A 25,470-nucleotide genomic window follows, 5' to 3' on the forward strand; every position below is an offset into this window, starting at 1 on the left:
AAATTATCTCATAATAATAGATTCCTAACTTTTGGAAATGATTTTTTTTAAGCTTTTAAAATTTCATACATATCCAGATGGACTTTAATTTCTTAGCCCCAAAAGATAGAGCCAGGACTGCTAAAATGTGTTTATTTTATTAGTAAAGACATGGTAACTTCCTTACCAACTTTCTGGGTCCTGAGAATGGCCGATGTGACTTTTGCCCATTGTCTCCCATGAGCCATTCCCCACATCTGTAAAGATAGCTGATAGCAGTGAGGAAGCCCTTCTGACTGGAACACTGGTCACTTGAAATCATCCTTGTAAAAGAAATAGTCACTGTTCCCTTTCCTAGAAATGACTTGTTTGCTCCCAGGCCAGATTTGTGATTCCATACATATTTAGGTTTGACTTAGAAAGAACAGCCACAGTGTCCACAGTAATATCAGAACATAGCATTCTCTCATCTGAACAAGTCTTCATAACACTGCTTCCTTCTTTAGATAACTAGAGTGATGTTAAAGTTTTAAAGACATTTATGTAAATTAATTTTATATTCCTTTCCTGGAAGCTCCCAGGAGAGAAAAATCATTGAACATGTGTTTTGTTTTATGATTTAGTCAGCAAACAAATTACATATGCTTTATAAGAAAAAGTTATCCTTAACATAAGACCATACCATTTTATAACATGTGATGATGGGTTTTTAAAATGGCATTCTTAACCATAGAGATGCAATTTGGGAAGTAGAAGCAGGAGGATCAGGAATTCAAGGACAGCCCCAAGCTACATGGTTTATTTGAGCAAGCCTGGGCTACATGAATCCTGTCTCAAAATATACAGCTGCCTAAAATAAATTATTAAAAACATGGCACTCCTGAAACAGCAGAAGGCACAGATATGGTTGAGTCCATTTCACCACGTTACAGGGGCTGCTTTTCCAGCCCATAGCATCTTATACTTTCTACACACCTCTCTCTGCAAATGAAAATGGTTTGAGACAGTCTTGCTGTGTAACCCAGACTGTCTGTGGCCTGGGATCGTTGCCAGAACCTGGTGATCAGGTTACAGGTGTCAGTCACCTCCCCTCTAACCCCTCCACAAAACAAGTTCTGTCTTCCGGTGCACTCAGAAGACTTTTATTACGCTCGCTCTGTGTAAGGAAAGAGCTTCATATTTTCCTCTTCTTACAACTAAATTACTGGATTCAAATCCATAAAATAAAGAGAGAAAAAAAACCCAAAATATAAGGATTTGTTTTTTGGTTTTTTTTTTTTTTCTTTTTCTTTTTTTTCAAGAATCATAGTCCTCCCAACTCTTTGGATCTAAAACTTTAGGAAAATTTCAGCATGGTTTATAGAGAGATTTAGTAGCTTGGTTTTCATTAACGCAATAACAGATATGTGTAAATATTGGCAGGCCTGGAGACCTCCAAACAGTTTTTGTGATATAAGAAACTAGTATTTAACCATTAGTGCTGCCCTCCTAATTTCATTAGCGTGGCTTCTTTTACACACTTTCTCCAGTGACGCAAATGCAGACATGAGTTTTTGGAACACCAGCCCCATGGCTGCCTTCTCTCTCCTTCGTTACTTATGTTGGACAAACTGCCCTCATCACTTGCCAAAAAAAATCCCACAGTTCCGTAGGCTTCAGTTTTTGAGGTCTCTTGTGTCCTCCTTAGACCACCACTTTGTCTCTTCGCGATTAGAAATTGGACACTTCTCTTTGATGGTTAACAAACTAGACACTGTTACTTGAAGTCCTTCCTAGCAAGAATGTAGCAAACAGCAAATCCCTGAGGGGCCCTGCGGAGACAACAACAGCAGGTCCTGTTGGAAACACATCCTGGACCGCAGGCCCAATTAGTGGTTTTGTTTTCTCTCGTACTTTATGAGATTTACCTTAAGATGTGATTAGAAGCCTCTGCAGGGCAGAGGATTGGAAACTGAGTGTGTTTTCTTTTACCTGTGTCTTGATAGAAATGTGATGGAGGGGTTGGGGAGGTTCCCCCTGGACTTTTTGGCATTTCTGAGTTCTCTTTCTGTAACCAGTTCCAGAAAAGTAAGGTTAAAATACGGAGCTTCAAGCTCAGATGTCTATTATTCTTCCGCTCCAATCAGTTCCAAGGATCTATGAAAATGGGAGTTTATCTGATTCTACTAGCATCCCTGGTTTTCACCCCTGCATCCCACCCCCACCCCCACTCCTGCCACACATACCTCCCCTTTCTTTTGCCCTTTTGTGCTATACTTTAGGAGAGTCTGCTCTTGGAGTTTTTGGTTTTTTGTTTGTTTTTTTTTTTTTTACTTCTTGTTTTGTTTGGGTTTTTTTTTTTTTTAAACCTCATTTTTATTCCCTTCGGTTTTCTGGGTTTTGTAATTTATTTTTGTAACCTTTCCAGTGATGTCCTGTGGCTTATGCTAACATATGATAAATAAATCACATAGTTGTGTTTGTAGAAAGACCTTATGACATCAAATCATACTTACTAGAAGCTGAGAGGCTGTTTGGTTCTCGTTGGTTTTAGGAACTATGGCATGAACTCTGTTGCTTTACCCCTTCTGTCTGTAGGACATCGGTGCTTCTGGAAAATGAAATGTTCTACACTTCTCTCACTCTGTTATCCTAAATAGTTAAATAGATCCACCGTCACCCACCCCCATCTCCTAACTCCAGCTTATGTCCTTTATATTTTTTTTAACCCATTGACTGACCAGTTAGTGTGGCCAGTCTGTGCATGGGTGTGGGGCCAGCCACAGGAGCATGGTGGCCTGTCACTGACCCTCCCTCCCCTAGAGCCTTTCTGTTAGCAGTGGCACTTGGTGAGCCCCTCCCCCAGTCTTGCTGGGCTTTTGACTGGTCTGATCTTGTACAGTTTGTGCCTGCAACCAGGATAACTGAGAGCTCATCTCTGCAGCAGTGGTCAGTCCCCAAAGCCTCTGGTGCATGCTCTTCCTGCCCCGTGTTCAGTGACCATCCCCTAAGTTTTCACGGGAGAGGGTATGAAATGCATTTCCCATTAGAGCTGAGCTCTCCGCAGGCGTGCTCTGTGCTCTGACCAGTTGTGGCTCTGATAGCCACCAGTCACTGCAAAAAGAGCTTCTCTGGGAAGGGTGGAGACACACTAATCTCTTGGTATAGCTGTAAGTAGTAGAGTTGGGGTTTCACTCTGCTTTACTCGAGTCTTAGCTTTAGGAATTAGACTTCAGAAGTAGAGCTTGCCCTAACCTCTCGGTTACTCCAGGCAGTCAGCAGTCTGTCTGAATTGGATGGGCTTTTGTTTCGCTTTCACTATTGCAGTTGTCTTGTCTAAATCTGTACGTTACCAAAGGCCCAGACTTCTATCTTCCATTTTCTTTGTCTTCCAGACCTATCATAATTTACAACTTAGAACACAGTGACTCCACCTCATGGAAAATGGTTGTTTCAGGGGGCTGCTTTGGTAAGAATTCTGGGTTGGAATTATTAATACCTGTTCATTTGATTTTTAGAGTACAGTTAAGCAGGGATGCTTAAACCTTTTCCACTTGTGAACGTCTTTTTCCAGAAAACCTTTTTACATAACCTCAGGCTTATCTGGATATCTAGATACAGATATCAGGCATAAAAATCAAACATGTACTGATAATAAATCTTGAAAAATTGTTTTAAAACAATTCACTGGCATATATATAATTTTCTACAGCTTAAAGATTAAAACAGATTTGCATACTAATGAGATGGGGGTGCTCATTTATCTTTACCTAAACAATTAAAACTTGATTGAATGTAATACTGTAGGACTATCAGAGTTTTTCAAAGATTCATATTTTAATTTTCTAATCAATGACGAGAACACCACTTCGTATAAACACATGGTAAAAAGTGGCAAAAAGTATGTTTAAACCTATTTCGGAAGTTTTAATTCTGTTTCAATCATAAAGCAAAACTCATTGAACATTTTGTGTGCAGGCGCATATGTAGGTACTCACAGAGGTCAGAAGAGGGTGACTGACCCCCTAGAGCTAGAAATACAGACGGTGTGTGTGTGTGTGTGTGTGTGTGTGTGTGTGTGTGTGTGTGTGTGTGTGTGTGTGTGGTCTCTGCACAAACCATAGCCACAGAGGAATGACCCATGCGAGGCAAGGAGGAAGTTCTGTTCTGCACAGCTCAGTAGCCTGTGGCTCAAACTTCTAGAGCCTGACACTGGGCAGGTTTTTTAGGCCTGTTTAGGGACAGTATGATTTGGGAAAGGGTTTCCTGCTGGAGCATAAACCCTTGTGTACAAGGAGGCATAATTGCATCAAAACTCTTCTAAAAGCACATGTCACTTCTTCCCTGACTTTATGTGTTATCTTAAGGGCCTGGGGAAGGATCTGGTGTGATCTGAGGCATACAGATATGCAGGGGTCATCTAGGCTATTAGTTACCTCTTGCCCTGGTTCAGGGACAACAGCTTGGGGAAGACGCTGGCATTAGAGATAACATAAAGACCACCTAGGCTATTGGGAACCTCCATTTACTCCCACACTTCTTACATTGAATAGACAAATGTGTTTGAGGGCCCTGGTTTCCCTGGTGCTTATGCATGAGCACAGTGACCTTAGTGTTCCCAACAAGTTGTGAGCTGCCTGGCACAGGTGCTGGGGACCAAGCTCCGGGCCTCTGGATAAGCTGCAAGTGCTGTGTCCACTGAACCATGTCTCCAACCCAAATGCATTTTTTTTTTTAAATGAAACTCAAACAGCAATTTCCAACTTCAAACATTCGAACACACTACGACCCAAATTATACTGATTTGATTTATATGCTGAGGAACAGTAGTGAGAAATTATGACAAAAGTTTGTTGTCCATAAATTATACTGTTGTTTCTGTAAGAACAGAAGCCTTTAAATATAAATTAAAAAGGCACTGCACCTCAAGTTTTGAACTCGAGCAGAGATGTTTCAGGTAACATTCAGAATGTTATACGGCATGGTGGTGTAGACAGAGCAGTGTACGCATGCTGGGTAGCAAGAACCAAGGCTTCAGTAGAGCCAGGGGCCACAGCACAGGCAAGCACTGGCAGAAACACCTCGGGTTTACCACGTATTTTATTTTGAATTAGTTTTGGAGTGTACTACTTTCAGAAACCGTTTAGTGCGGCCAAAGGTTTTGTGACATATCCACACCCAGTGACGTGAAGGTGTGGCATTCGTTTACTCAGCAAATGGGCACTTATTTTCAAATACATTTGGATTCATTTCTGATGTATCGCTTTCTTACCACTTTAATATTCTTAGCCTGGATGCAGATGTTCATGTGATACCAATGTTTTTCAGTTTACCACTCCGTAGTTCTTGCTTCATGTTTGTAGTGGTGTTGAGACGGTGTATAATACACTGCTTAGAGTCTGTGTTCCTAAGGTGTCTAAATGAAATCAGTGTCTACTTATTACATGACTGTTTACATTTACACGATAGTTAACTAGTTATCCTATCAGTTTAGCCAAACTTCCTGTCGTTTGAGCTCGAGAACCTTTCCATGTTTTAGTGACAGTGTAGCAGCAGCAGCCATATGGTAGTACCGGTGACTCAGTTTGGGTTCATGTGGACTAGATAGTGCTGATTCCGTCAGGTCAGTGGAAGCCATGTGTGCCCTGAGATCCTTCAAGGGCTCTGCACACACATCCATAGCAGAAAGGGGGAGGGCTGCTTTAAATCCTAGGTGCCTCCATGGGCACCTGTAGTTGTTCTTGGGAACAATGAGGAAGGCTTTCTGATAACTGCATTCTCCCTTTGTCTTCGACAGGGTGTTCCGGTGATGGCAATCAGAGACAAGATGATCTCAGAAGGACTAGACCCAGAGCTACTGGAGTGAGTAATGTTTCTATAAAATCACGTCCACACAGTAGGAAACGTGTAGGCTATAACAACAACATTCCAAGCTCTGTTCCGTGCTTCCTATGCAGCGTTTTATAGTTAAGGATATAATCATCGTAAATCGTGCCTGTGCTATGCTAAAAGAAAAGGAAATATCATAGACTACTGAAACCTACCCTGGCACACTTCAGGGGATGAAATTTGGTAATTAGTCTGCTCCAAATTCGGTGGCTGGGCACATGGGGTTTGTTGTTGCTGTTATTGTTGCTGTTTCTGTTGCTGCTGCTGTTCTTGCTGTTTTTGTTATTGTTCTTGCTGTTCTTGCTGTCGTTGTTGCTACTGTTGTTGCTTTTGCTGTTGTTTCTGTTGCTGCTGTTGCTATTGTTGCTGCTGCTGCTGCTGTTGTTGTTGCTGTTGTTGCTGTTGCTGTTGTTCCTTCTATTATTGTTGCTGTTGCTGTTGTTGCTGTTGTTGTTGCTGTTGTTCCTGCTGTTTTGTTGCTGCTGTTGCTGCTGTTGTTGTTGCTGTTGTTCTTGTTGTTGCTGCTGTTCTTGCTATTCTTGCTGCTGTTCTTGCTATTCTTGCTATTGTTGCTGTTGTTGTTGTTCCTGCTGTTGCTGTTGTTGCTGTTGTTGTTCCTGCTGTTATTCCTGCTGTTGTTGTTGCTATTGCTGTTGTTCTTGCTGTTTTTGCTGTTCCTGCTGTTGTTGCTGTTGTTCCTTCTGTTGTTGCTGTTGTTCCTGCTGTTGTTCCTGCTGTTGTTCCTGCTGTTGTTGCTGTTGTTGCTGCTATTGTTCTTGCTGTTCTTGCTGTTCTTGCTGCTGTTCTTGCTATTCTTGCTATTGTTGCTGTTGTTGTTCCTGCTGCTGTTGTTGTTGCTGTTCTTGCTGTTGTTCTTGCTGTTGTTCTTGCTGTTCTTGCTGCTGTTCTTGTCGTTGTTGCTGATCTTGCTGCTGTTGTTGCTGTTGTTCTTGCTTTTGTTTTTCCCCAAGCTGACTTTTTTTTTGGCAGTGATCTGACAAAATATTATCTACCTCAGGTTCTACTCAAGGCTACAATACATAAGAAATGTATTCTAGGGAGGGGGATGTTTGCCCAGAAACCGGGAAAGGGAATAACACTCGAAATGTAGATAAGAAATACTCAAGTTAATAAAAAAAAAAAAAAAAAAAAGAAATACTCAAGTTAATAAAAAAAAATATGTCACTCAGTGTTCCTCTTAGGATATATTAAATACAAAAAAAAAAAAAATAAACTCGAGGCTGCTGCAGAATTTACTGTCAGCCCTCCTAAATCTAAAAAAAAAAAAAAAAAAAAAAAAAAAGAAATGTATTCTACCATGACTAGGTTAAGCCAGCCCAAGAAGTAAATAAGATAAATAGTAATCTAGGGTGCACATTCATGGTTATTATGAAACAGATGCCAGTTTATATGTGCATTATAAAATGTCTTTTAGAAATGCTGAGAAATGATGGCTCAGAACATTGATAATAATTCATTCCATCCACGCTAACCTTGCTATGTGGGTCATCTCAATAAATTATTTCTCTTAATGGGTTCTTCACAACTCTTCGGCTTTACAAGCACCCAGATACTTGTAAAGAGTCTCTCTAGTTGGAGCTTCCACTTGCCCCTGAGTTACTCAGGCATAGACTGTGCTAGCAGTATGCTTTGGAATTTTTCTTGGCTCTAGCACTTGAGGAAAAGGTGTGCATTTTGGAAATGAAACACCATAACAGTCATCTCATATTTTATCTTCAAAAATGTAAAATTCAAGAATGTCTTTAAAACTGCCAACAATGGATTTTCCAACATGTATGTTCATTTGGTGGGTTTCCAAATGGCAAAAGAATCGACTGCAATAATGTGGCTTGGTGACTTGAACAAAAACACCTTTGTTCAAAGATATCTGCGTTGTTTAATATGTGTTCTGGAAATTGTTTCTGACATTTAAAAAGCAGATGAATTGTGGCATGTAGTTTAATAAGAATTGGACATTTGGATTTAATCTATTTTGGTACTCACTTTGTATAATTATAAGTACATTTACCATCTATTGGATTCTTTTTTTGCTTCTGGAAATACACAATAGGCCATAAATAATAACGAAGATCAAAAATGACCTTTAAAATGGTGACATTTCACTCTGGAGGACAGGAAAGCCAGTGTCCTGTAACTGTCTGCACAGTCTACATGTCTGGTCTGTGGTCCACTTGTTTCATTTCATCTCCTTCCCAAACAAAGTCTCTACCTGTGATCTTTTCATTCAGCAGCTACTGACACTACAAACTGAAGTCACCTTTGCTCTTTCCTCTTCCTTCCATGTCCCCAGTCCCTATGACTTGTCCCGTCTTCCATATCACTTACACGTGCTCGTATGTGCTCACGTGCCTCCAGTCCACTGCTGCTCTTTCTGCCTCTCATCTCTCAGTGAATTAGGGCAGGGGTACCTGATGTGTTGTTCGTGTTCTCCTTCAAGCCCTCCCAACCAGTCCACGTGGATTCGCCCATCACTTCATCCTGGCCTTCAGCGTATAGTGTCTAACTGTTGCATGTAAATGCTTTTCCCATCGTGTCCTGGACTATTTCTCCAGCTCTTGCTCTTCTGTACATTTCCTTTGTGCAGCCATTGCAGATGACCTGTATTTATCTGAACATATCATCTTCCTGTCCCCTTTGGCATTTTTACATGTTGTCTGTACGCTCCTCAGAACTTCTCTCTTTCCCCTATCTTGTTGACCTTGGAACCTCCTTATTCTTCAAGAGTATTGGGTATTGTCACTTAAGAGATCTGGGGCTACCATATGCTCTTATATCACCGTTAGCAGATTTGAGTGTACGTCATTGCCTATAAATGTTGAGAACATTCAGCTGTGATGAGATGGGTGCCAAGTTGTAGGGTAGGATTCCAGTAACAGTTAGCATGGCCTTACAGAAGCTTCCAAAACCACAGCCTAGAGGCTGACTTCTGACCCATTACCTCATGGGTACATGTGGTGGCCACCAGGGGCACTGCTTGGAGTGGACTGACTCACTTCACCAATCACCACCACAACCATTCCCATCCCGGTTTAGCTTAGTATCAGCCACCTTGTTCAGGGGCCTTCTGGTGCTGCGGAATGGGATTTACACTGGTGAGGAACCCTCACCTGGGCAGAGAAATCTGACATCAAGTACAAGAAGGGATGTGCCATCCAAAGAAAGCACAATTTTATTTAGAATCTTAAGTACAAAATAACCCTCTTCCAAGGACTTGCAATAAAAGTGTCCTGATTCTCTTTACTTTAAAAGTATAACTTTGAAGACACTCTGTGTTTTTATTAAGTTCAGTACTGAGACAGACTCCTATAACTGTCGGAAGAGCTAGGCTGGGATCTGTCTGTCCTGAACAGAGATGCTGAAACTGAGGGGAATGAAGAAGCAGCGCTCGGTGAGCTGCTGTTGGACTGGCGGTCTCACAGCTAGAGCTGGAAGCGAGAAGCATCCTGCTTTAACAGACATTGCATGATAGAGATCGGTGGTTTTACTGGAAAGTTTAGGATGTGTATCCTGGAACTTGAGACGTCTGTAAAGCTGATGAAAATGGTTGCTATAGTTACTGAGCAGATGTCCGTTTGATACTTCTGATTGCTTTAAATACGTTTTTAAATCCCAAGCTTCTCAGAATTAGTTTTGGTGCACCTGACATAAGTGACATGGGAAAGTCACTGTCATACTTAAGAGTTTGAGGGGGAAACTGAAACTTTTAATTAATCTTTATTCAGAGATTAATCTGCTTTAATGTTGTATCCAGAAATACAGAACGAGTAAATCGTGCTTCTAAAATTGTTTCAATCAGTGCCTAGATTTCTGACCAGGAAACAGAAGTTCCACCCCTCTGTGTCCCTGACGTTCAGGGTATTGGTGTTAATTAGCAATGACCACACTTGTGCCTCTAGGATGACAGATTGGCCTTTAACCCTGTGCACCTTAGGAGCAAGCTCATGGTGATTAAGGGAGGCATAGGCACAGCTGGACAAGAGACAGTCAGTATGAGCAGCCGGCCGGGATCAGAGTCTGCCCTGCCTCTTTCTCTCGCTCTCCCTCTCTCTCTTGTTTATGGTCCTGAGTTGCAGGTATACCCTCCTGTTTTCAACAGACGTATTTCATACATGAATATTATCTTTTCAAATTATACTCTATTTCTCAAACTGAAAATCTCTACTCCAGTTGTGTAGCAGAGAACAGACTTTCTACCTTGTACCCATGTTGGCGATCAGGTCTGAAGCTGAGGACGCTAGCGAGTCAGCTGCTGCTGCCCTGGGATGGTGTCTTAGTTTGGGTTCTGTTGCTGTGATGAAACATCAGGACCAAAACACAAGTTGGGGACGAAAGGGTTTATGTGGCTCACACTTCCAGATCGTAGTCCATCACTGGTGGAAGTCAGGACAGGAACTCAAGCAGGGCAGGAGCCTGGAGGCGGGAGCTGATGCAGAGGCCATGAAGGGCTGCCCCTTAGTGGTTTGCTTCCCCTGGATTGCTCTCAGAGAGGCGTTTTCTCCACTGGCGCTCCCTCTTCTGAGATGACATTAAACCAGCCGGTGCGGATGGGATGGAGCCAGGTCTACAAACGTTCATGCTCTCTGACAAACAGAATAAATACCAGTGGCCACTTTATCCAACTCATCAGGAAGCCACAGCAGGGACATGAGAAAATGGGAAACTTTCCAACATGGCAGAATTTCCAAAGAAATTACACATTTATCAAGGTTCTTGTTGGCTCCCCAGGTAGCTATCCAACCACGTGATGGAACAAACATTGGGATTAAACTGATTAAAATAGATCACAATTAAAAAAAAATAGGTGGACTTTATTTGGTCTGAATTTTCACTCATTCAATAAAAAATAGTTGTCAGCTCTCAACTACTGACGAAAAGCTACTAGAAAGAATATGTGGGACATTTGTGCTGGGAAATGTACCCAGGCACACACAAATAATGAGTACACCCTACCCCACTGAGCTCCACTGTCATCCTAACCTTTTCTGACTTTTTCCCTTGTTATTTTGAGAACTAAATTCACAAATGCTGTTTTTCACCATTTCCAAGCTTCCCTCTGCCCTTCAGCTCCTTCTGTACCCACCAACTCCCTCTCAAATGTAGCTGACATAAATGTACACATGTACACACATATACAATGCATATTCATGTATACACATGTGTGGACACACTTACGTCCATCTCACTTAGTCCACTTAGTAGGACTTGTTTATATGTCTGTTTTCATGCTGACTACTTGGGACTAGAGAACCCAATTTCTCCTCTCACACCTGCCTTTGATTTCCTGTCGCTGTTCATCTAGGGGTGGGGCCATGAGGTTTGTATTTAGTCAGTGCTGTGTCTGTTCCGAGCCTTAGTGTTCACTCTTCCCTCAGGAGTGCCTGTTGCGCTGACACAGAGCCCTCCCAGACCACAAACTGACAGCAGTATCGCATGACATTAAAACTTTAGTATGACATTGAAGACCCATAGGAAAGCCATTTGAGTAAATACTGCGATTTCTTTCTGCCACCTTCTGCTCAGCCATAGGTATTCTAACAAGGTTTTGTTATATAGTTTTCATTAAATTCAACTGCTTTACATGTAAAGAAAATAAAAAAAAATGATTTCAAAGTGTCTGCATAAATATTTTTCCAAAGAATGTTTATTTGATTTGTATATTCTTCAAGTGGCTATGGTTTTAAGCATAAAGTTAAATCTTTATTTAGTGAAAAAAATATTAAATCAACAATCTGTGTGTTTTAAACTCCCCATGTTCAGAATTACAAAACCCATGTAGGTTCGCTTGGGCCTTAGGGGAGGTAGGTCACTGGCCCTGGTGTGAATGCAGGCATTGGAGACCCAGAGTCTCAGGACAGCTGAAGACTGACATCCTTCCTTCTGTCTGTCTGCCTCATTACACCACGTGTCTCCTGCTGCTGAGGATGCGCCTCTCTATCCTAGCAGAGGGCAGGCCCAGCCTGAAGTCTTCAGTTTTGCCAGCTGAATAAAAAGAAAGCTGGGCTCTAAAGAAACATTACCATCTTGCTATGATTGGTCAGGCCTGTATCACGTGACTGAAATGAGCTGTGGGTAGAAAAAGTGCTGTTTTGGGAATGACTGTCCGGCCACAGCAGTCTGCACATTCAGTGTGATTCCCCCAAAATAAGTCATTCTGCAGAGAAGGAGAAAACCAGTCGGCACAAAAGGTCCTGGGTAGGAAAAACAACCCATAGTAAAGACGGTAAAGCTGAGGTAGCACCATCCCCCGTTCCAGTCTCTACTACAGAGCCATAATAATGACACATAGACCAATGGAACAGACTGGAGGACTCAGATATAAGCCCACATAGCAACAGCCTTCTTAACAAAGATGTCAATAATATACATTAGAGAAAAGGCAGTTTCTTCAATAAATAGTGATGGGAAAGTGCATATCCACATGTGGAGGAATTAAAATAGATCTCTGTCTGTCTGTCTGACTTTTTGTCTGTCTCTCTCTCTGTCAGAATATACCTAATAAGTTTCTTAAGGTACACAGTTACCATATGCACCAGACATGTGCATTCATAGAAGAACTTGTACACAAATATTAACAGTGACATATGTTTGTGATATCAAAGCAGTCAAACAGCCTTGCTATCCTTCATTTGGCGATGATACTGGTGTCATATACAATAAAATATTACCCACAGGGAACAATGGCATATTGCAATGCTGTAACCTGGATGGAATAAGCAGGAAGCTGAAGGCTGATATCCTCCTCTCGGCCTACCTCAGACACCAAGCGTCTGGTGCTCCTGAGGACGTGCCTCTCTATCCTAGCAATGGAAGTCTTCAGCTGAAATAACCAGGCCCCGTGGGCGGGCATCATGTGGATCTGTGAATGATTGCACTGACATTTTCTTCTTACTAGCTTATGGTGATAATGTCATTTGACCACACACACCCTGTTACTTACTCCGCTTTCCCTCTCCCTCTCCTTGCTAGTAGCCCCGGGCTCAGTTTCATGTGTTCCCCTCCACCAGGTTTTACATAGGAAAAAATATGATTCTCGTCTCTGAGGGGCTGGCTTATCTCATTTAACATGCTGGCCTCCAGTTCCCTGCAGATGACATGATCTCATTCTTCATTGTGGCTAAACTCCTATTGTGTGTGTATACCACACCAATCCACTGATGAACACCAAGTCTGATTATCTATAACTTGGTTATTGACAATGCATTAGGAACACGGGCAGACACCTATTGCTGTAGATAGCTGATTCTGGTTCTTTTGGAAATATGCACTCTCAAAAATGGTATGTCTGAATCAGATGGAAAGTCTATGTTTCAATTTTTGAGGAACTTCAATACTGATTTTTCTCATAACCGGACACTGCTACCAGCAATAAATAAGCTCAACCAGCCCTCAGCCCCTGCCCCACACCAGGAAAATAAATGGATACAAATAGGAGAGGAAGAAGTCAAATTACCATCAGTTTGCAGATGGTATGATCTTGTGGTTTACAGGCCCCAGAGGCCCCCACTGCAAGACTTTGCACTTTGAGCAAAGTAGCAGGTTGAAGAATGACAGTATTAGTAGACAGGAGCCAAGGGGAAAATGTCACGTACCTGCTGGTGGATTGAAGGTTTTCTTTCCCAGTCACTAAGCTCACTGAGAAGAAATAGCTAAGACATCGATCCCATCTATAATAGCCTCAAATCAAACAAATGAAACCTAGGCATAAACTTTCCCAAAGATGCTAATGACAACACAAGCTATGAATCACCAGGAATGAAAACTGCAGAAGACCAAGACGACAGAACGACCTCTTCCCTTTGTGGCACAGCAAAGTTAATATTAATTGGTCACATTGCATATTCGATTTTAAGTTGCGTTCCTTCCTAGATTTAACTATATTTACCCTTTGACTTTAAGATTTTGTTTATTTTGTTCTTGACACAAGATCTTGCAGGGCAGGCCAATATGACCATGAATTCACAGCAATCCTCCTGCCTCAGTCTTAGTCAAATACTTAGATTACAGGCGTGTATCACCCTACCCAGCCATCCCTTTCCTTAAATAGCAGTTATTTGGGGTAAATGTGTATATTGCTTAATTTGCTTGAATTGACATGGATATAATATCATTTCGATGTAGTATTAAAATAATTCCCTGGGGTAACTTTTTTCCTCTAAAATTAACAAAAATGGAGGATGTATGTGGTGGTGGATCCTTTAATCCCAGCACTTAGGAGACACAGGCGGATCTCTCGTAAGTTCCAGGCCAGCCTGGTCTGCAGAGGCAGTCCCAGGGCTGCACGGTGAGACTCTGTCTCAGTGGGGTGGGGAGATGTTAGACATCAGCCACAGAGCAGAGGGAAGCATGAGAAGGGCAGGCCCTGTACTGTGCCCACTGCTTCCAAAGCCGCTGCCTCTGGGAAGGGTGATGATTAGAATTCTAGGTTATAGAGCGTCAGTCGAACCTGCAAACACTGCAGACCTTCAAACCTCTTCTTCGCTGGATTCGTGTAACTTCCTTAAAGCCGTAGTCTGAAACTGTTCAGCACAGCAAATTACTTTATATTTGACGGTAGGGGCAGGGCTTGCATTTTTGTTTGTTTAGTGACAAGCCAAATATATTGAAATCGGTAAGCCATATTTTAGCCATAATTTTGAGTAGCTAAAAGTAACAAGTAAGACTATCTTGCCTCATGTTAGTAATAATTTCTACTCAGTGAATCCTCTGAATCTTTACTAAGAACCAAGGGACCTGACGCAGAAATAAATGTGGTAATTTTGATTAGAGGTGCACAGCATCTCATTAGTCTTCCCTTTGGCTCTTGCTTTCCCCCGCTGTGTACTTTCCTGCATACCTTGCCTTCTGGGAAGGGTGACTGGAAGCTAAGAGCCGTTTAGTGCTGAGCAGATGACTTCCTGGGATCCACGTTACTAAGGCCCCTAAAAATGACCGCGTGGGGCTGGGAGAGGGACGAGGGCCATGCTTCTGGGTGTGGTGTACATGTGGGTATAGATGCATACACGCACATGTGTGCTTGTGCAGTGGAGGTCAGAGGACAGCCTGCTTACATGTCATTCCTCAGGTGCCTTCCACTGTTGTTTGAGACAAGGTCTCTCATTGTCCTGAAGTGTCACTGAGTAAGGTAGACTAACCGGCCGGAAGGCTGCACGAATCCTCCTGTGCCCACTTCCCACTTGGCTGTCTGGATCACAAGCGTGCACAGTATGTCTGGCTTTGTGTGCTTTGGGGGATGCAAACTCAGACCCTCACAGTCCCAAGGCACACGCTTTACCACTGAGCCGTCTGCCCAGCCTCGCAAAGTGACTTTTAAAAGCCCTGTAAAGTTTTCACTCTGTTTACTATAGCACGCCCCTACACAGTTTGGGAGTAAGCAATCTGTGTTTCCTGTCCAGCTGTCTTTGAGACAGTGATTTTTTTTTTTTAACCAACGCATACTTTTTATATTCATTCTCTAGAGAAAAACACAGAAACAAAAAGTCCCTAAGTGAAAGCATCCCATAGAAATTAAGAACCTTCTTTGGCCATGCCCTCCTCCCCCACAGAATTTCCATATTGCCGGTGCTTCCCGGCCATTCTTGACCTCCTTTCTGCTTCTGAGGTTCCAGTTTCCCTCTTTCCATTTCTGACTTCGCCTCTGTACCTCCGTGCACACTCAAGGCTGCAGGAACTTAGGCCTGGGCATGCCAGCCTATACAGACCACATCTCTGTCTACCGTTGTGTCTCCATGGGAATGAGATGCAGAAGGTGCTGAGGGAGCGCGCTGTGTAAGGACTGGCGAGCATGTGCTGTGGCCTCTGCAGGAATCGCACTTAATCCCCAACCCCAGTGCAGAAGCCAGAGAGCAGCGCACTGGGGCGTAATGCTAGAGGTTCCTGGTAAAGGACACAGATGTGGCAGATTTATTAGCAACAGTATTCCAAGATGAACCTAATTTACAGTTTGTAAGTGCTTTCTTCAGTTGGAAAAACCTTGAAATTTCTCCCTTCTTTTTCAGGAAGCCAGATGCTCCGGTGCCGAGTGGCGAGAGTGAAAAAGCCATAGAAGAAAGTTCAGAGAGTGAGTCTTCCTTCAGTGACTAAGCTGTGAGAATCACAGAACGTGGAAGGGTGGATTTATGTTCTAGGAACGAGCGTAAACTCTAGCTCTCGGTGAGAGAAATCACCACATGCTATGCTACATACCTACCCCAGCCTTCCTGTTTAAAAATGATAATAAAGCATTTATAATCTTTCAGTATTGCTTGTTGACCAAATAAAATGCCCTGAAATTAAAAATAGGACAACATATATTGCTACAAGTGCTATGAACAGTAGGATGGGTTCAGGGAACATTCTAAAATGGAGTTCCTGTAGGTTTACTGATCAAAAATAGACTTCACGTAAAAATACGAGAATGTGGCTAAGTTTTCCATTTAGTGAATATTAGTTTGAAAATTATTGTACATATTTATTTTGTGAGCTTATTGAAGAAACTTCTGATAGGAATTAGCACTGTAGTGAGATTTTCAGTCAGTGTTGGAAACTTATGGAATTCATTGACTGTATTTAATAGAATATATATGTGTATACATATATATTATACCTATTACTAAATCAAAATAGTGGGATGACTACAGTGTGGTTCAGAGTGTGGAGTCATCACTGTCATCAACTCCTTGGTCTCCTAGACAAAACATTACATTGCCAAAGTTCAAATGCACTCTCATCACCTTGCAAGTGACTCTTCATAACAAATTACTTAAACACAGCCTAGAAAAATGTCCACAATGCCTAGGTGGAAAGATCAAAAGCACTTGATTAATAGGCTTCTTAGTTTAGGCCCACCAAAAGTGGAGCCTGAGAAAAGGTCTTGGGGTCTATGTGGGTCATTTGTGAGATTATCCCAGGAAGCATAATTGAGAGAGCAGGAAGAAACAGAGGGAGGAAAACGGTGAGAAGTACCATCCGGGCTGCCAGTTTAGGCTTGGAGGCTCTGAGAGCAGCAGGGATGCTGGCAGGGCACCTCCCACAGCCGTCCGCCAGATAGAATCGAGATCCTTGGTTAGGCAGCCGCCATAACCCACGGGGAGCGTGGTCTCCAAGGACAGTAGCTGCCCCTACACTTCCGGCCAGTGCTTCCGTGGAAAGACAAGCTTACCAAGTATTGAAGACGGTCCTGAAACTGTTACCAGAGCAGAATGCCCAGGTAATGGTTACTGTGGTAAACACGGGCTCAGAGCTATGTATGAGGAATGCAGTAGACGGAAAAGGAAAAACGTGGGACACTGCCCATTGCTCGGCTCAGCATTAGGATGCTAGGCAAGCGTCCGACACAGGACGAAGTTCCCAGTATCTCCCTTCTTCTATCTCTGTCTGTCTATCTATCTAATTTTAGTACAATTTTAAATTTACAGAATTTTAAGTAGCTAGTATACACAGACCTATAAATTCACCTCACCTCACATCCCCACTTACCCTATATTTAAGATCTTGCTTTAGTCATACATTTGTTAAATTAATAAATATTAATGTATTATTTTTAACTAGTCTACAGAGTCTATTGAGGTCCACTGTTCTGGATAGTTCTATGGGTTTTGACAAATATATAGTAGCTTCAGCAGTATGGGTTCCTATATAATGACTTGAGTTCCTTCCAAATCCCCTGGAGTCCGTATACTCTCTTCTAAAACAGACGGCAGACAAAGCAGATGGTGACCGTCAGTTTGGTCCTTAGGTTCATCTGAGAGAACAGGAAGCAGAGCTTGTCTCACTAATCTTGTATGGTCTTTTAAGAGTGTGGCTTGGTATCCTCTTTGAAGTCTTGGAGATGAGAGTAGACAACAAGGAACAACGCAGGCAAGTTTAACAAGATTATAGGATACACAGATCAATACGGTAAAATCAACTGGGAGTGTCCCCGGCACCTTTCCCAAGAGGCTTCCAAACGAAAATGGGTAGCTTCAAGCCTAGGGAGGGGGAGAGGGAGAGAGCGGGTAGAAGGGGATGGGAGAGAAAAAGAACGCATGCCTGGAATACGAGATCATATGGGAGGGAAGGCAAGGGAGCTACTAATATTAGAAACAACTCAGGGGAGGTTCAGGAAGGAAAGCCAATGTGAATAGGCTTCCGCTGACAGGATATCAGAACACGAGAAGATCAATTAAAAATAGTAACCACCATAAGTTGAAACACTCTCGATACGTGTCTTTCATTACCCAGGTCCACGGTTTTACCAACTAAGCTGATTCATCCAAATCTCCATCTCTAGTCCAAGACACGCACGCACACACACATGCACACGTGCGCCCGTGCACTCCAGACTTGCTACATCTCTGTTCACCCTAGGTAACGTCACCTGGGTGTCCAAAGTGCCCCAAAGTAAAATTCTCAGTTGCAACTACTACTTCCTAAGCCCGTTCTCCTTTGTGCTGTTGGATTCAGTAATTTGTGCCTAGTCAATGTGGCCCTTGAATTTGTTATCCTCCTTACCACATCCTTACACACACACATACACGCACACGCACACGCACACCAGAATCCCTGCCAGCAAGTATATCAGCTAATTTTCTGTTGCTGTAAAGCCATGGCCCACAGTGATTTCTAAATCACACATTGATCTCGGTGGACGGTTCCTAGAAGCTGCTGCAGGAAGCTGAGATCTCGCCTGCACACGGGTGCAGAGGAACCGAACTAGGAGTGGGACGAGGTTGGAAATACTCACAGCCATCCCCCGTGATGAACCCCTCCCAGCGTAAGCCCCCAAAACAGCCACCAACCAAGTGTCACGTGTTCAAATACATGAGCCCGTGGGGAACAGATGCTACTGAAAATAAGACAGCACCAATGTCGTGGAAGATGAGCCCTACACTGTTGGCCGAAGCAGATGAAGCCGGTGCAGCCATTGTGGCAATCGGGTAATATGATTCAGCTGGACCATTCCCGAGTGCTCACCTGAGTTGCCGAATATACACCTTTCTTGCTGGGACACAACACTGACCAAAACAATTTGGGGGAGGAGAAGGTCTAATTCCGCTTACACTTCCAAGTAAAGGGCTGTCAGTGAGAGAAGCCATGACAGTAACAAAAGCAGGAACCCGGAGACAGGAATGGATGCAGAGCCACAGAACATGGCTTGCTTAGATGCCTTACATAGGCCCGGGCTAGCATCTCCCCACAGTAGTCTGGGCCCTCTCATATTAATTAGCAATGAAGAAAATTTGTCCACAGACACACCCTCAGGTTTAGGAGTGTTATATATGTTCCCAGGATTTTAATTTGTTTGCTCTCTGTACTGGACTGGCTAGTGATTTACTCGGCCCTAACTATTTGGTTTTGAATCTTCCTCCCAAATTTTGTAGCTGCAAACTGTCTTTGAGGCTAGGGATTATTTGACAAGACTAGTTCCTTCTCCTGAGGGCTCTGCTCAGTTCATATGGAAGGAAGGCTTTCTACTCTGGCCTGTGGGAACATTCAGCACCCAGCCCTGTGTGCCTCCAACTTTCTCCTTTCGTGCTTCCTTTCTAGCCTTGATAGTTTGCTCACAACCACATGGCTACTACAGTTTAGCTAAAGCCCCAGGGAGACCCTCTGTTGGTATCTCGTTCCAGCTCCTCTCTCTAGCATTCTGGGCCCCAACTTGTACTACTTTGGTGTCTTTATAATCTAAACTCTGTCTGCCCAGTTCAGGGAGACTGCCAAGGTGTCCTAAGTTGTTCTTCCCTGTACACTGTCCTAGAAACTAACATTCATTGCTTTTTGTGGGGGGAACTCCTGTACTGCCTGGTTTGCAATATCCAAAACTCAATGTTTGAGGAATGTTTAGCTTTTTAAAGAAAAGATAGATTTTGTTTCTGTTACTCCATCGTGGCTAGTAAGCATTTGAGGTCATGGAATTGGAGCTATGAGCGTGGGCTTACGGAGTTGTTAACTATGAGGTAATGAGTTGACACCTTGTTACTGATGATTGATGAACCCACCCCCATCCCCACCCCCGTCCTCTAGAAGAGCATCAAGCACCATTTAACCACTGAGCTATCCCACCAGCTCCCAGTGCTTTAATTAGACTGTAATTAGGCTTTTAATTTAATTGCAACCTTGGCCTTTTCAGTTAAGCGAACAGAATAGGGCTTTGAAGATAAGCACGTTATCGAATGAATGAGGCCCCATTTCCTCCCAGTATCATCAACAAACTCTGCATATACCGTGAATATTATCTATTCTTTTTCTGTCTTCAAAAATACGAACTCTTCTTTAATGCCCATCATGCCATGGTCAATATACTTCCATATCATTTCTAAAACATTCAGGGAAACCACCAAGAAACCCACGTGAACATACTGGCCCCTTCTCGAGTAGACCCTCCATGCAAGTCTGTGCCCATGTCTAATAGAGATGTCTGAATTGTCTTCCGAGGAAACGCTTCATATGTTGCATCTGCCAACATATCACCTGGCCCTGATCTAATTCTATAATTTATATCCCAATGGTCAGAAAGTTCTAGAATTGGCTAGTATTGGCACACTGGCTTTGTTTCCCAGTTCATCTTCTAAAATTGCCTTGAACAGTTCCCTTATTCTGATCTTGTTGAAGGATAACTGAATTCAGGCTAAAGTTGATGCCCGTGCCAGGACACACAGCACGGGACTTCTTTGTCCCTATCACCACATTTGGCCCCTTCGAAAGCCAGAATAATGTGACCAGAGTGGAATGACACTTGTCATTCCAGCGCCAAGAAAACCAAAAAACAAAAAATTCACTTTTTAAAAACATTTGCCACATGGTGACGATTAGTAAATCAGCCACCACCCAGCTGCTCAGGAAGCAGAGGCAGGTGGGTCTCCGAGTTCAAGGTCAGCCTGGTCTACAGAGCTGGTTCCAGAACAGCCAGAGCTACATAGAGAAACCCTGTCTCAAAGAAACAAAAACAAATCTCCTATGGTATTAAAAACGTTTTGGGGGTGCAGTGAACGTTACTGATGGTATTCAAGAGAGTAGGGAGGGCTCCCCAGGCCCCTCCTGCTTTTATAGGGATCTGGGATGGAAACTGTGAGGGAGATGCTCAGTGTTGGGGGCTGAGTTGGGACAGGGACTCCTCAGTAACTGAGGGCCTCTCTCTTGCTCCCAGTGTCCTTTCTGGGGCCGGTGGCCCAGGGCTTCTTACTCCTTAGAGGTGATGTAAGACATGATCCTCTACCCTGTTGCTGTAGCCACATTGTCATACCTGGAAATGAGCTTTACGGAGTTGTCATGGAGAGCAATGCCAGCCCCAGCACCAAAGGTGGAGGAATGGGGATTACTGTCGAAATCTCAGGAGACAACCTGGTTCTCCGTGTAGCCCAGGATGCCCTTTAGTGGGCCCTCGGACGCCAGCTTCACCACCTTCTTGATGTCATCATACTTGTCATCAGATCAACAACGGATACATTGGGGGTAGGAACACGGAAGGCCATGCCAGTGAGTTTCCCGTTCAGCTCCGGGATGACCTTGCCCACAGCCTTGGCAGCACCAGTGGATGCAGGGATGATGTTCTGGGCAGCCCCACGGCCATCATGCCACAGCTTTCCAGAGGGGCCATCCACAGTCTTCTGAGTGGCAGTGATGACATGGACCATGGCCATCAGCCCTTCCATGATCCCGAAGTTGTCCGAGGATGACCTTGGCCAGGGGGGCTAAGTAGTTGGTGGTGCAGGATGCATTGCTGACAATCTTGAGTGAGTTGTCATATTTCTCGTGGTTCACACCCATCACAAACATGGGGACATTGGCTGAAGGGACAGAGATGATGACCCTTTTGGCCCCACCCTTCAAGTGGGCCCCAGCCTTCTCCATGGTGGTGAAGACGCCAGTAGACTCCAGGACATACTCAGCACCAGCGTCACCCCAGTTGATGTTAGCGGGATCTCGCTCTTGGAAGATGGTGATGGCCTTCCCGTTGATGACCAGCTTCCCATCTCAGCCTTGACTGTGCTGTTGAACTTGCCGTGGGTAAGAGACATACTGGAGCATGTAGACCATGTAGTTGAGGTCAATGAAGGGATCACTGATAACAACAATCTCCACTTTGCCAAATGCAGAAAAGGCAGCCCTGGTAATCAGGAGCCCAATATGGCCAAATCTGTTCACCGACCTTCACCATCGTGTCTACTAGACAAGGTTGTCACTGGACGAGAAGATGCAGCTGTCTCTGGGACAGGGAGGAGCAGAGAGCCATGTAAAAACTTTTATAGTGGAAATCATTGTGAATATTATTTCCAAATTAAAATGCAACATAAGAAGCCACGTAACAAGCAAGCCACAGCGTAAGTGACCTATTACTGGTATGTTCTTGTTTGGTGCTCCTTATATTGATTTTGTTCCTTTGTTTTTATGTTTTCCCTTTAGAACATACTTTGGTAATAAATGTGAGATTGTCTTTTTCATGTGGCGAGCTTTGTATGTCTGAGGCAGAGCTCCTATAATTCAGGGAGATTTTGAAAGACCCAGGACCCTTTAACTTGCCTGCTCTCAGCTCACGGCTGGAGCTTCCGTCACTTACAATGGCGAGGGAAATATGAGAGAAGAGTTTCCTTATGAGGCCTTGCCTTCTTAATTGCAAATAATCTCAGCTGCAGAAGAGAGGGAGAATAGCACAGTGAACTAAAAAACCTTTGTCCAGAGTTCGCAGTCGTGGGCATTTGACAATTTCTGTGCCTCTCTCTTGTTTCCTTTTACTGAGACTAGATTTTTTTTTTCTGATATAATATATCCTGGTCATGGTTATCCCTCCTGCAGCAGCTCCCAGCTCCTCCCACCTCCTCTCTCTTCCCCAATGGAGATCCACCCCCTTTCTTCTTCCATTAGAAAACAAACAGGCTTCTAAGGGATAATAAAATTAGGTAAAACAAAAACTAACACATCGTAATAGGTCAGTATAAACAAACAGAAGGAAAAACACACACACACACACACACACACACACACACACACACGGCACAGGAAACAGACATAGATGCACGGACTATTTATTGGCAAACTCAGGAATCCTATAAAAACACAAAACTGGTAGCCATAATAAATATACAGTGGACCTGTAGGGTAAAAGAGAGACAGATGGAGAGAGGGGACAGAGGGGGTGGGGAGGGAGGGAGGGAGAGAGAGAGAGAGAGAGAGAGAGAGAGAGAGAGAGAGAGAGACTTTATTCTATATTATAGAAATAGAATATAAATATGTATAATGATTTTTAAGACTTGTTAAGATGTTAGGAGAATAAGAAACCTATTTTCCTGATGCTGAGTTCATTTTCTGTTGTCCATCTACTGCGAGCACACAGCCTACACTAGTAGTAGTTTGTTTCCCCAGGGAGACGCTCTTGGAGAAAGCTAAGTTTTCCTCTGGTCATCGATTTCAGGTAGCTTCTGGGTTAGGAATGGGGGCCCTGAGTCCATTCGCTTTTTGCCTAGGCCGTGGGCTGTCTACCCTCAGGCTCGTGGTCACCAAACAGTGTTGGGTATGGGTTCCATCCTGTGGAACGAGCCTTAGGTCAAATCAGATGTAGGGCGGCTAATCCCACAAGGCCGAGCCACGGTTGCACTAGGATATCATTCAGGCAGGCCACTGCTGTTCCTCAAAACCCTCTGCGGCTTTGTGGGTCTTCCCCACAAAGCCTTCCTATACCAAAGATGCCAGACATAGGGATAAAAGGCTCTGTGTGGGCATCTGCGTGACTTCCCCGTGTCCAATGATTTCTTCAACAACAGGGCCATGCCATTCGTTTTCGGAGAGAAATAGAGTCTTGCAACAGCCTGGGTTGGTTGGGGATTCCCATAGGACCCCTTTAGCGAACAACTCAATTAGATGTAACCATTCCCAATACTGATGACAAGTGAGGTCCAGTCTCAACTCTGTCTCCCCATTATTTGGTGATTTTATTTAGATCACATTCACGTATGTACATATTTTAGGAAGCTTCTACTGTATTAGGTTTCCATGCTCCCGGTCAAGCGGTCCTTGATTTTAGCCGTCTTTCCCTCACCCCCTTCCTCCTTCCACATCGCCTTAATCTTACCAGTCTATCGCCCCGACCACCCTGACTATCCATGCTCTCGTCTCTATTTCCCTTTCCTGGGGCGATCTGCCTCCCCTACTCCCTTACTCTAGACCTAACTTCTGTGGGTCTATGGATTATAGTCGGCTACCATTGTCTCAACAGCTAATATCCTCACATACGCAAATACACACTACATTTGTCTTTCTGAGTCTGGGATAACTCACTCAGAATGCTTTTTTTTCTTCTAGTTATGGCCATTTACCTGTGCATTTCATGATTTCATTTTTCTTAATGGTACTATTCCGTTGTGTACAGTACCACGTTTTCTTTATCCATTCTTCTGATGAGGGACCTCTAGTTGTTTCTATTTTCTGGCCATTATGAACATGTTTTGAGCAAGTGTTTCTGTGGTAGGATGAAGTATCCTTTCCATATGTGCCCAAGAGAGGTGTGGTGGCTTGAAAGGAAGGGACCCACAGACTCGTGTGTTTGAATGCTTGCTCCACGGGGAGTGCGCTCTTAGGAGGTGTGGCCTTGGAGTAGGTGTGGCCTTGCTGGAGGAAGTGTGTCACTGTGGGGGACAGATGTTGAGGTCTCAGAAGATCAAGTCAGCCTCGTGCTGCTGCCTGCAAGATGTAGAACTCTCAGCTCCTTTTCCAGCACCGTTTGTCTTCCCGGATGGCCCCTGTGTTTCCTGCCATGACAATAATGAACTAAACCTCTGAACTATAAGCCATTCCCAACTAAATGTTTTCTTTTGCAAGAGTTTCCTGGTCATCATGTCTCTTCACAGTAATAGAAACTCAAACTGTGACAGGTGAATCTTTTTTTTTTATTTTTTGGATTTTTTAATTTACATTTCAAAATGTCACCCCCTTTCCTGGTTTCCCATCCATAAGCTCCCTACCCCATTCTCTTCCCCCTTCTTCTACAAGGCTGTTCCCCCACCCATGCACCCACCCCTTTCCACCTACTCGCCCTGACATTTCCCTACACTGGCGGGGGGTGAGGGCAGCCTTGGCAGGACCAAGGGTTTCTCCTCCCATTGGTGCCCGACAAGGCCATGCTCTGCTACATATGCAGCTGGAGCCATGGGTCTGTCCATGTGTACTCTTTGTATGGTGGTTTAAAATCTCAAAGCTTCTGTAAGGCAAAATACCTTGTCATTAGGACAAAATGACAACCAGCAGATTGGGAAAAGATCTTTACCAATCCTACATCCAATAGATGGCTACTATCCAATATATACAAAGAACTCAAGAAGTTAGACTCCAGAGAATCAAATAACCCTATTTAAAAAGTGGGATACAGAGCTAAACAAAGAATTCTCAGCTGAAGATTATAGAATGGCCAAGAAGCACCTAAGGAAATGTTCAACATCCTTAGTCAGAAGGGAAATGCAAATCAAAACAACCCTGAGATTCCACCTCACACCAGTCAGAATGACTAAGCTAAAACCTCAGGTGACAGCAGATGCTGGCGAGGATGTGGAGAAAGAGGAACACTCCTCCATTGCTGGTGGGATTGCAAGCTGGTACAACCACTCTGGAAATCAGTCTGGTGGTTCCTCAGAAAATTGGACATTGCACTTCCTGAGG

At 43.6% G+C, this 25,470-nt stretch overlaps 1 protein-coding gene and 1 pseudogene across 4 annotated transcripts in view; one reads left to right on the plus strand and one right to left on the minus strand.

The window, feature by feature from the left end:
• Window positions 1-16,255, plus strand: part of Washc3 (WASH complex subunit 3) — a 44,469-nt gene extending 28,214 nt beyond the window's left edge. For 2 of the 4 annotated variants that reach the window (XM_063263195.1, XM_039078687.2), the window contains exons 6-7: window positions 3,354-3,427; window positions 5,756-5,800. In XM_063263195.1, the coding sequence (XP_063119265.1) occupies window positions 3,354-3,386 (33 nt within the window). In that variant the 3' untranslated portion in view covers window positions 3,387-3,427; window positions 5,756-5,800. Of the gene's footprint in view, window positions 1-3,353; window positions 3,428-5,755; window positions 5,821-15,863 lie in introns of those variants that run through there. The other 2 variants (NM_001106776.1, XM_006241199.5) reach the window with 2 other exon arrangements.
• Window positions 16,256-21,036: 4,781 nt separating this feature from the next.
• Gapdh-ps32 (Glyceraldehyde-3-phosphate dehydrogenase, pseudogene 32) lies at window positions 21,037-24,573 on the minus strand (annotated as a pseudogene).
• Between the last annotated feature and the right edge of the window lie 897 nt (window positions 24,574-25,470).

Source organism: Rattus norvegicus, chromosome 7 (genome assembly GCF_036323735.1).
Source record: "Rattus norvegicus strain BN/NHsdMcwi chromosome 7, GRCr8, whole genome shotgun sequence".
Classification (NCBI taxonomy): domain Eukaryota; kingdom Metazoa; phylum Chordata; class Mammalia; order Rodentia; family Muridae; genus Rattus; species Rattus norvegicus.